The following is a 10,135-nucleotide window of genomic DNA, read 5'->3' as shown; positions in this document are numbered from 1 at the left end:
ACCCACTGCTTCTCCACCCTTTCCCTTCTCTCTGTCTCTTTCCCACAGCCAAGGCTCCATTGGAGCAAAGTTGGCCCAGGCGCTGAGGATGGCTCCATGGCCTCTGCCTCAGGCCCTAGAATGGCTCTTGTTGCAACAGAGCGACCCCCCAGATGGGCCGAGCATCACCCCCTGGTGGGCATGCCAGCTGAATCCCAGTCAGGCGCATGTGGGAGTCTGACTGCCATCCTGCTTCTCACTTTAGAAAAATACAAAATACGCCCTGGCCGATTGGCTCAGTGGTAGAGCGTCGGCCTGGAGTGCGGAAGTCCCGGGTTCGATTCCCGGCCAGGGCACACAGGAGAGGCACCCATCTGCTTCTCCACCCCTCCCCCTCTCCTTCCTGTCTCTCTCTTCCCCTTCCGCAGCCAAGGTTCCATTGGAGCAAAAGATGGCCTGGGCGCTGGGGATGGCTCCTTGGCCTCTGCCCCAGGTGCTAGAGTGGCTCTGGTCGTGACAGAGCGATGCCCCAGATGGGCAGAGCATCGCCCCCTGGTGGGCGTGCCGGGTGGATCCTGGTGGGGTGCATGCGGGAGTCTGTCTGACTGCCTCCCCGTTTCCAGCTTCAGAAAAATACAAAAAAAAAAAAAAAAAAAAAGAAAAATACAAAATACAAAAAGAAAGAAAGCTAAAAACACACTGTGGACTAAACATGAATGGGTTTTAAGTGATTCAAATTATTATTATTATTATTTTTTAATTTTTCTGAAGCTGGAAACGGGGAGGCTGTGAGACTACCGCATGCGCCCGACCGGGATCCAGCTGGCATGCCCACCAGGGGGCGACGCTCCGCCCATTGGGCCGTGGCTCCGCTTCATCCAGAGCCACTCTAGCGCCTAAGGCAGAGGCCACAGAGCCATCCTCAGCACCCGGGCAAACTTTGATCCAATGGAGCCTTGGCTGCGGGAGGGGAAGAGAGAGGCAGAGAGGAAGGAGAGGGGGAGGGGTGGAGAAGCGGACGTGCGCTTCTCCTGTGTGCCCTGGCCGGGAATCGAACCCGGGACTCCTGCACGCCAGGCCGACGCTCTACCACTGAGCCAACCGGCCAGGGCGAGAAGCATCAATTTATAGTTGGCACTTTTAGTTGCTTTGCATATGTGCCTTGACTGAGGGACTCCAGCCGAGCCAGTGACTTTTGGGCTCAAACCAGCAACCATGGAATTATGTCTATGACCCCGCACTCCAGCCAGCGACCTCTGGGTTTTCTCCGAACCCCAGGTGGAGGCTCTATCCACTCTACCACCACCGGCCAGATTGTATAATAATTACTTTTAATTTATAGTCCGCAGTTACTACACTAGTGCCTTCCCAAGCTCAAAATTCCCATGGCTGTCAATTTGATCAACTTAAAGAAAAGCCAGTGGGGATTAAACCTTGCAGGAATTCATGACTAGATCTTATTTGTGTCCTCATTTCAGCCATTTCAAAAGACGTTGCTTTTAGTCAGAATAGACTCTGGAAATCAAACTGTATATTTTGTCCAACTAGGACATACAATTTAAAGTTTATATTCTTTGAGAGGAAGGGGAGGTGAACGGCACAGCTGGAAACGCCAGCCCATGATTTTTACCCTATACTTAAATTGTGTTGTAAGGATTAAAAGAAATCATCAGATGTTCCCAGCGTGTCCAGCCAAGAGTATATGCCTTATTAAATGATAGTTGATTCTTAAAAATGATTGTTTATCCTAATTCTTTTGCAGATGAGTAATAGGTCTTTAGTATGTGTTTCTGCCCAATTCAAACCAACAATGTTTTCCCGGCCACACATAGTATTAATCAATAGAGGACAGAAAGCACATTGTCCAATTGCTTCCCTGTTCAAATAATAAGAAACCCAAGAATCCCACGTTTGTACCTGTCCTCCTTGAGAAAGTGCACATTTCAGATTTCCCATGCTAGTCCCATTTTCCTGTCACCATTTTTACTGATGACAAGAGGTGGCTTGGAGATCTTCAGCTATTTTTTCTGTCCCAGCACACTGAACGTCAAAGTCAAGTTTGCTGGGTTTGCCTCGGGTTTTTATTTTTTTGTTTTTTGGGTTTTTTTTTTTACATCTTCCTGCGTTTCCGTCCTCAATATGCCACCGTTTCTTCTTACGTGCCAGCTGCTGCAGAAGCCCGCTCTGGATCGATATCTAAAATGTTCTAATAACGAAACGAAACCATCAGCACGGTGGGATGATGGCGAAGGCACTGCGCGCTCTGCTCCGCAGGCGCGCGGTGCTACCGGGAGAGCCGCGCGCGGGGCGGCCGAGCCGGGCTGGTGGCAGCGTGCGCAGCGGCGGGGTGCACCCCAGTGCGTTAGGAGCCCAGCCGAGGCCTCCACCTTCTCCCCGCCCCTGCCACCCCCCGCGGCCGCCGCGCGCACCCGGATCCTGGATTCCTTCGCCGCAGCTTGGCGCTCTCCCGAGCCAAAGCCGGAGCCCGGCGTTCGAGGGGGACGGCGCGGGGGCGGGGGAGGGGCGGTGAGGTCAGCGGCGGCGGTGAGGCCGCGGGCGGCGCATGCGCGGAGCCAGCTCCGTGAGTGGCAGCGGCGGCGCGCGGGGGGTGGCGCGGCCGGCGGGTGGGGGAGGGGTCAGGGGCGAGGCGGCGGCCCGTTAGAGAGGTCCGTGGTGCGGGGCGCCCGGGCAGCCCCCGCGCGGCCCTCGCTTGACGACCACGGTCGCGCGCGCGTATGTGTGTCTGTCGGTGTGTTGCACACGCACACCCGCAAAACTTCCTCCTCCCCTGCCCCGGAGGGCGGGCGCAGAGGGGCCGGCGCGCGCGCAGCCCGGAACCCACAACAACAACTGGAGCAGCTGTCAAAACTTCGCTGCCGTCGCCGCCTGGCCCGCGCGGGGGAGGGGCAGTCGGCGGGCGCGACGCCCTCCCCTCGCCCGCGATCGCCCTCCCGGGCCCGCCCCGCGCGCCCCTGCGCCTGCCCCGCCCCGCCGCGGGCGGCCTGGGGGAGGGGCGCGGGCGGAGACCCAGGCGGGCACCCCCACCCCGTCTCCCCGCCGCGCCCGCACCGCCCCGCCCGCGCCCCGCCCGCCGCCCGCACCGCCCGCCCGCGGCCCCTCCCTCGCGCCACCGCCCCGCCCGCCGCCCCCCGCCCGGCCCCTGCGCGCCGAGGTGCGCGCGCCCGCGCCTATGTGTGTGAGTGCGTGTCCTGCTCGCTCCATGTTGCCGCCTCTCCCGGTACCTGCTGCGGCGGCTCCCGGGGCTGCGGGAGATGCGAGAGGCTGAGCCGGGAAGCAGGAACCCGAGCAGCAGCGGCGGCCGCCGCGGCGGCCACAGCGGCCGCGGCGGGAGGAGCCCCCCAGGAGGAGGACCGGGGTCCATGTGTCTTTCCTGGTGACTAGGATGTCGTCGGAGGAGGACAAGAGCGCGGAGCAGCCGCAGCCGCCGCCACCACCCCCCGAGGAGCCCGGAGCCCCGGCCCCGAGCCCCGCAGCCGCAGACAAAAGACCTCGGGGCCGGCCTCGCAAAGATGGCGCTTCCCCTTTCCAGAGAGCCAGAAAGAAGTAAGTTGAGTGTGAGGGCGCCAGGCCGGGAGCCAGCCGCGGCGCCGGGCCGGAGCTGTCACCGCGCGCCCGGCCGTCGCCCCCGCGCCCACCGCCCCCGCGGGTTGGGGGGGGTGGGGCCGCCCGCCGCGCGTCCCCGGTCCGCCTTCCGCCCGCCGCCCTGCCCCGCGCCCCTCTCAGCGCCCGGGCCTCCCGCGGACGCCCGCACCGCCCGTCCTGCCGGGCTCCGCCGCCTCGCGCCGCCGCCACACTTTACTTTTTAGTTGGGCCCTTGCACGGGGCTTTCAGGATGCCTCTCTTTGGGGAGACACGTCTTGTGGACGCCTCCTGGCCTAGCCAGGTTAAAAATTTTAAAATAAATAAATAAATAAAAAGCAACAAACCTTGCGGCACACCTGGCGGTACCCGGGCGAGTTTATTGTCAACTACAACGCGGCGCGCCCCGGGGATGCCGGCCGAGCTGTCAAACGCCGCGGCCAGGTGGTCCCCGGGCCGGCTTGGGTTGGGAAGAGAACGCGGGGTGGGGGGGGCGCGGCGAGGACTGACGCGACGAGTGCCGCTGTTCTTTGTCACCCTTTAACTTTTTCGCCTCTCGAACCTGCGCTCTCCTCCTTGGGCGATCGATTAGGAAGTCGTTTGACTTCTCCGTCCCCTCCCCCAGCCCGGCACTACATGGCCCTGCGCCCCTACGCAGCGCTCCTGTGCGGTCGAGCAGCTGCAGGCGGCGCGTGCGGGAAGTTTGGGAAACGCAGGCCAGATGTGCGGAGTACGTTGGCCCTGCGGGACACAGGCGAGAGCGCCGCTGAACTTCCCTGGAAGTTCCTGGGTCGGGGACAGCCCTCGCTGGCTTTGCAGCGCGCCCCGGCGCCGTGTGCCTAGTCGGCTTGTTCCATCGCGAAGCGTGGGCTTTGCCCTGGATGGCCGTCCGGCAACCTCGCCTGGGAAGGTAGACACCCTTCTTGGTGTTGGCAGGGAGTCGCTCAAGCCCTTGTGGCTGCGGAGGGAGCCACGGGAGGTCTGTGACTGTCTACCGAAGTTGTAGCATGGCGTGTGTGTGTGTGTGTGTGTGTGTGTGTGTGTGTGCGTGTGTGCGTGTGTGTGTGTGCGTGCGTGCGTGTGTGTGTGTGTGTGTGTGTGTGTGTCGCTTACTCATTTCATGATACGGCCGTCTGCCCAGCTGTTGTTGGCGGAAGGGAAGCACGGGACGGAGGAAAAAGCGGAAAAAGCCACACATGTATGGATACTCTGTTCCTTTTTTCGCTCGTTTGGGTGAATTCACTTAGTCATACTGTTGCGTTTGCTGATACATAGTTAAAAGCGTAGTGTGATTTGAGCAGGGTCGAGCAGGGTTGCGGGGGAAATCCCACGCAGCCTTCGACTGGAGTGCTTTTTATTTTCTTTCTCCGCTATCCTTTGGGAAAACGAGTCATGGCCTTCAGCTTGCCTCCATATTTTATTGCCAGCTCTGAGCGAGCTATGACAAATCGTCAGGGAAACAAGTTCAGGATGTATATGTTATTGCATTAGCTTCTTTTTGATACCGAGTTAGGGTTTGGCATGCCACTTGCATTGTAACGTCATGCCTGATTTAGAACATGCCATTATTATTCTTGTGTTAACTGAAATTTGGAGGAAGGAGGTGTGTTTTAAGTAACTTTAAACTTCTCTGCCACTTTTTTTTTTGTATCCTAAAGCAACCCATGTTAAGCCATATTAGGGTATTTTAATTTGATTGCTTTTCATTGCTCTTTGGGAAGCACTTCTTAGTTTCTTTCTGAATGTTCACTTGAGATTATGGTATGTTTTAGATTTGCTTTTAAATTCATACCCTAGAAAGAGCACACCTTTCTCACCCATGCACACATTTTTCTCCTGAGATTGAAGTGAGCTCACTTGTATGAGCGTAATTTCTGGTGCACCAGAAAAGAGGTTGTTTTGGGGTATACCCACTGTATTATTTTTGTTTCTACAGAATACACCCATCCTACAGTATGGAAACATAAACCCTTTGGAAAATATTTAAACTATTCTAAATCCTAAGAAAGAGTTTTTCTCTTTCAGATTTGAAAACTGGCAACGGCATTCCTTATAAGAAATGAAGTCGGCCCTGGCCAGTTGGCGGAGCAGTAGAGCGTCGGCCTGGCGTGCGGGGGACCCGGGTTCGATTCCCGGCCAGGGCACATAGGAGAGGCGCCCATTTGCTTCTCCACCCCCCCCCCTCCTTCCTCTCTGTCTCTCTCTTCCCCTCCCGCAGCCAAGGTTCCATTGGAGCAAAGATGGCCTGGGCGCTGGGGATGGCTCCTTGGCCTCTGCCCCAGGCGTTGGAGTGGCTCTGGTCACCGCAGAGCGTCGCCCCGGAGGGGCAGAGCATCGCCCCCTGGTGGGCAGAGCGTAGCCCCTGGTGGGCGTGCCGGGTGGATCCCGGTCAGGCGCATGCGGGAGTCTGACTGTCTCTTCCCGTTTCCAGCTTCAGAAAAATACAAAAAAAAAAAAAAATGAAGTCTAGTGGTAACTTGAGTGGCTCCAAACTTTTTAGTGAATTCTTTAAAATTTGGTGCCTCTTTCTCAGGGGATGGCATCACCAATTGTTTTTAGAAACCTGTACATGGAAACCAGTAAGTGAAAGGAAAGCAAAGAGAAGGATTTTCAAAGGAATGGTTCTCCCCAGTGTTAGGATACAGGCAAAAGAGGCCCTGTGTTTAGTTGGGTGGTGAAGACCCTTTGAAAGTGAAACTGATAGGTAGCAAATGTAAATCAGGATGGTAAATGCTGAAAGTATTTACAAGGTACAATAATCATGTAAGAAATGGAAGTTAATATTCCTTGTCAAATGTGGTGGAGATGAAGGCTTTTAAATTGTCAGTGTTATGTAGATGGTCACTTTTAAGTGGCTTGTATGTTAGATGCATCATGACACTATTTTTCAAAAATTAATTTGTGTGCCTGACCGGACGGTGGCGCAGTGGATAGAGCATCAGACTGGGATGCGGAAGACCCAGGTTTGAGACCCCGAGGTCGCCAGCTTGAGTGAGGGCTCATCTGGTTTGAGCAAAAAGTTCACCAGCTTGATCCCAAGGTCACTGGCTCGAGCAAGGGGTTCCTCGGTCTGCTGAAGGCCCGCGGTCAAGGCACGTATGAGAAAGCAATCAATGAACAATTAAGGTGTTGCAACGTGCAATGAAAAACTAATGATTAATGCTTCTCATCTCTCCGTTCCTGTCTGTCTGTCCCTGTCTATCCCTCTCTCTGACTGTCTCTGTAAAAAAAAAATAAATTAATTTGTGTAATTTTTTTATTAAAGTTCTTTTTTTAAATTTTTTATTCATTTTAGAGAGGAGAGAGAGTTAGAATGAGAGAGAGAGAGAGAGAGAGAGAAAGGGGGGAGGAGAAGGAAGCATCAATTCCCATATATGCCTTGACCAGGCAAGCCCAGGGTTTTGAACCGGTGACCTCAGTGTTCCAGGTCACCGCTTTATCCACTGCGCCACCACAGGTCAGGCAAAAAAAGTTTTTGTACTGCTAATTACACTTTGAATTTTTAATAATTAGGCAAACACTTTTTTTATACTATTAACTTTTTTGACATCTTTCCTGAGGTTTATTTACTATTAAATAATTTTATCAAATTAAAAAAGCACAGGCTATGTAGTTACAGTTTTACATTACCAACGGTTACTCTAACATTATTTTCACTATGTAAAACCAAGAAAGCTTGAACTGTAGCTATTAATCTTAGAGGCAGAATTTGCAAAATAGATACAGAAATAGGAATATCCTGTCCTACAAAAATCAGGTGGAACAGTGACATTTACCTTCTTCTAAGAGTTAATCTTCACAGTAGGAACTGTATACCGTATTTTATTAAATATTTTAACACTCCATTTGTTTCAGAATATTTTTTTTCTTATTTTCCTCATTAAAACTCAAGGTGTGTCTTATGGTCAGGTGCGTTTTATGGAGCGAAAAATACGGTAATTATTTGGTTATTTGGAGTAGCTCTTAATCTCTCCTTTTTTTTCTTTTTAAATATTATATTGACTTTAGAAGGGGAGAAGGAGAGAGGGAGGGAGGGAGAGAGAGAGAGAGAAGGAGAGAGAGAGAGAGAGAGAGAGAGAGAGAGAGGGAGGGAGAGGGAGAAAGAGACAGGGACAGGTACATTGATGTGCTCCTGTATCTGCCCTGGACAGGAATCGAACTGGAAACCTCTGTGCTTCGGGACAATGCTCTAACCAACCCAACTATACAACCAGGGCAAGTAGCTCATCATCTTGATCAGAGGCGCAGATCTTCCTGTTGCTGAGGAAGTGCCTGCCACAGTTAGTCTTGTTCTAGAGGTCTGATTACTTTTCTTTTGAAGTTAAGGAAACTCTTCCTGAAGCCTTGATTTCTTCTTCTTTTTTTTTTTTCATCCTTAGCCTGTATAAGGGAAGTCAGGAAAACATTCTTCCATCTCTCTTGCCAAGTTAACAAAATTGATATTATGGATGGGATGGGTCTTGGGGTGGCAGAGACGCAGCAGGTGGTGGGAATAGGGTTTCTTTTTTTTTTTTTTTTTTTAATTTTTTTAAAATTTTTTATTTATTCATTTTAGAGAGGAGAGGGAGAGACAGAGAGAGAGAGAGAGAGGAGAGACAGAGAGAGATGAGGGGAGGAACTGGAAGCATCAACTCCCATATGTGCCTTGACCAGGCAAGCCCAGGGTTTCGAACCGGCAACCTCAGCATTTCCAAGTGGACGCCCTATCCACTGCGCCACCACAGGTCAGGCGGAATAGGGTTTCTGAGGCTCCTTCCTTGACTTGTTTTGAATACTCTACCCTGCACCCCTTTCTTTTTAGAGGTCAATTACTGTTATTAGACCACCACCTTGAGCAATATTGTTGTAGAGGAATTAGTCACAACTGGTGATGTTACACAAGGAATTGACAAAATATGGCTATGCTGTAGTTGATATAAGGCCCCTCTCCCAACAGAAGTTCTCATTTCCGTAGTTGTGAACTTGGTGATTAAAAAAAATTCTACTGCACCATAATAGATGCAGTTTCATAAAACAACAGTTTATAGTTGAGAGCTATCATTATGATTCATGCTCTTTGAGGGAGTGCAAATTTCTAATTTTTTTATGATAGTAATTTTTTTTAATTTTAAAAGAAATTAGATAAATGAAATTTTCCGTAATGGCTGGTCTCTGGCACTTAATGGGCAATGAGATGTTTTAATTTGTTTGAAAAGCTGGTCCAGGAACGGCAGCCTCTCTTATCTGTTAGGCGGTGATTCTCTAAGTAGACCTCATCCTGGTTTGCCTGTTCCTCCTGTTGGTCTTATTTGTAGCATCTCTAATCTTTGAGAATGTGATCTTTTCAGTCAAATATAAAAGTCTCACAAGTTTATTTTCCCATTCTGAAAATACTGACTTAACCCAGTTTTGTATTATCTCAGTTAACTCTGCCGTGTCGGGTTTGTAGTTCCTGGGCAGAGCGGCAGGGCACACCACCCAATGCCCCTTTACGTTCCTGTCTGTGCCTTTTTGCAAAACTGCACATTATTCCCCGGCCGCTAATCAGATTTCCCCTGGGCCACGTATAGTGCTGGTCCAGTCTTGTGTTCTTAAACCGTTTACTGTTTCTCCTGAGGAGTACCCCTGGACCTCATTGTCTTTCCAAACTGAAAATGATCGGTTTTAGTTCTAGAGTGACTTGGATTCACTGTGTGCGCGTGCATGCGTGCACTTACCTGTTGGGGACATGTGACAGATCCTTGATAGGATAGGATAGAGTCTTCAGTCAATGAGATGTTTGGACTGAACGTGAACTGAGTGAGCACCACAGGTCCAGAATACAGTTCCAAGTCACTGTGTTTCCCTTTTTTTCTTTATTATTATTATTTTTGCTCATTTTTTCATTTCAACAAAGTAATAATCCCTTTTCTCTTTAAAAATTTTCTTGATTGTGTTTGTGCTAAAGTGGCAATTTTCAGAACTTCTTGACAGTATCAATGGCAGAAGTTATTGAGTGCAATAGGGATGATGTTGTCCTCGTTGCCCCCCCCCCCTCCGTAAGACACCCTGCACATGAGTGTGTGCTTCTGGTTTGTGTCCATCGGTCTCGAATTTGTCATTGGAAGTGTCGGTCTTTCTATCGACAGCGTCTGAAGGGCTTAAGAACACAAGTTCAGAGAAGCTGGAATAACACAGCTTTTTGTACTCTTCTCTAGAAAAAAGAGCCTCCTCTGAAAGATCGATGGACTTGGCTCCCGCTGTTCATTTTGTGTGATCACAGTGGCTAGGTATGGTGCACACGTTCTGAAATTGTTGAAGTCCGAGAACTACTCTTCCAACACTTGGTAGCTCTTTCATTTAGCGTATTATTGGAAGAGCCTGCAGGTCCGTGCTGGCGGTGGACAAGCATTTTGAAGGAGGGGGTCGCTGTGGCCAAGAGGGGTCTACAGAGAAGTAGAGAAAGTAGTACTTGAATTAGACCTTGAGGGATCATTAGGATTTAGCCAGGCAGAGTAAGAAGAAAGCGAGAGAACTGTGTATGTATGTGTGTGGGGGTGGGGGGTGGCGGGCAGGTAAAATAAAATTATTGAGGAGG

The 10,135-nt window shown here is 51.4% G+C and overlaps 1 protein-coding gene and 1 non-coding gene across 13 annotated transcripts in view; both read left to right on the top strand.

Annotated features, from left to right (window-relative positions):
- The first annotated feature begins 259 nt into the window (after window positions 1-259).
- TRNAS-GGA (transfer RNA serine (anticodon GGA)) lies at window positions 260-335 on the top strand. The gene has a single exon. It is a non-coding gene; the product is annotated as a tRNA-Ser (tRNA).
- Window positions 336-3,150: 2,815 nt separating this feature from the next.
- The window catches only part of KMT2C (lysine methyltransferase 2C), a 228,757-nt gene continuing 221,772 nt past the window's right edge, over window positions 3,151-10,135 (top strand). For all 12 annotated transcript variants that reach the window (XR_010751578.1, XM_066385396.1, XM_066385386.1 and 9 more), the window contains exon 1: window positions 3,151-3,543. Coding sequence is in view for 11 of the 12 variants with exons in the window: in XM_066385396.1 (XP_066241493.1) it covers window positions 3,383-3,543 (161 nt within the window). In the remaining variant the exon portion in view is untranslated. The remainder of the gene's footprint in view (window positions 3,544-10,135) is intronic.

This window comes from Saccopteryx leptura, chromosome 5 (genome assembly GCF_036850995.1).
Source record: "Saccopteryx leptura isolate mSacLep1 chromosome 5, mSacLep1_pri_phased_curated, whole genome shotgun sequence".
Classification (NCBI taxonomy): domain Eukaryota; kingdom Metazoa; phylum Chordata; class Mammalia; order Chiroptera; family Emballonuridae; genus Saccopteryx; species Saccopteryx leptura.
This window is presented reverse-complemented; position numbering and strand designations above follow the sequence as displayed.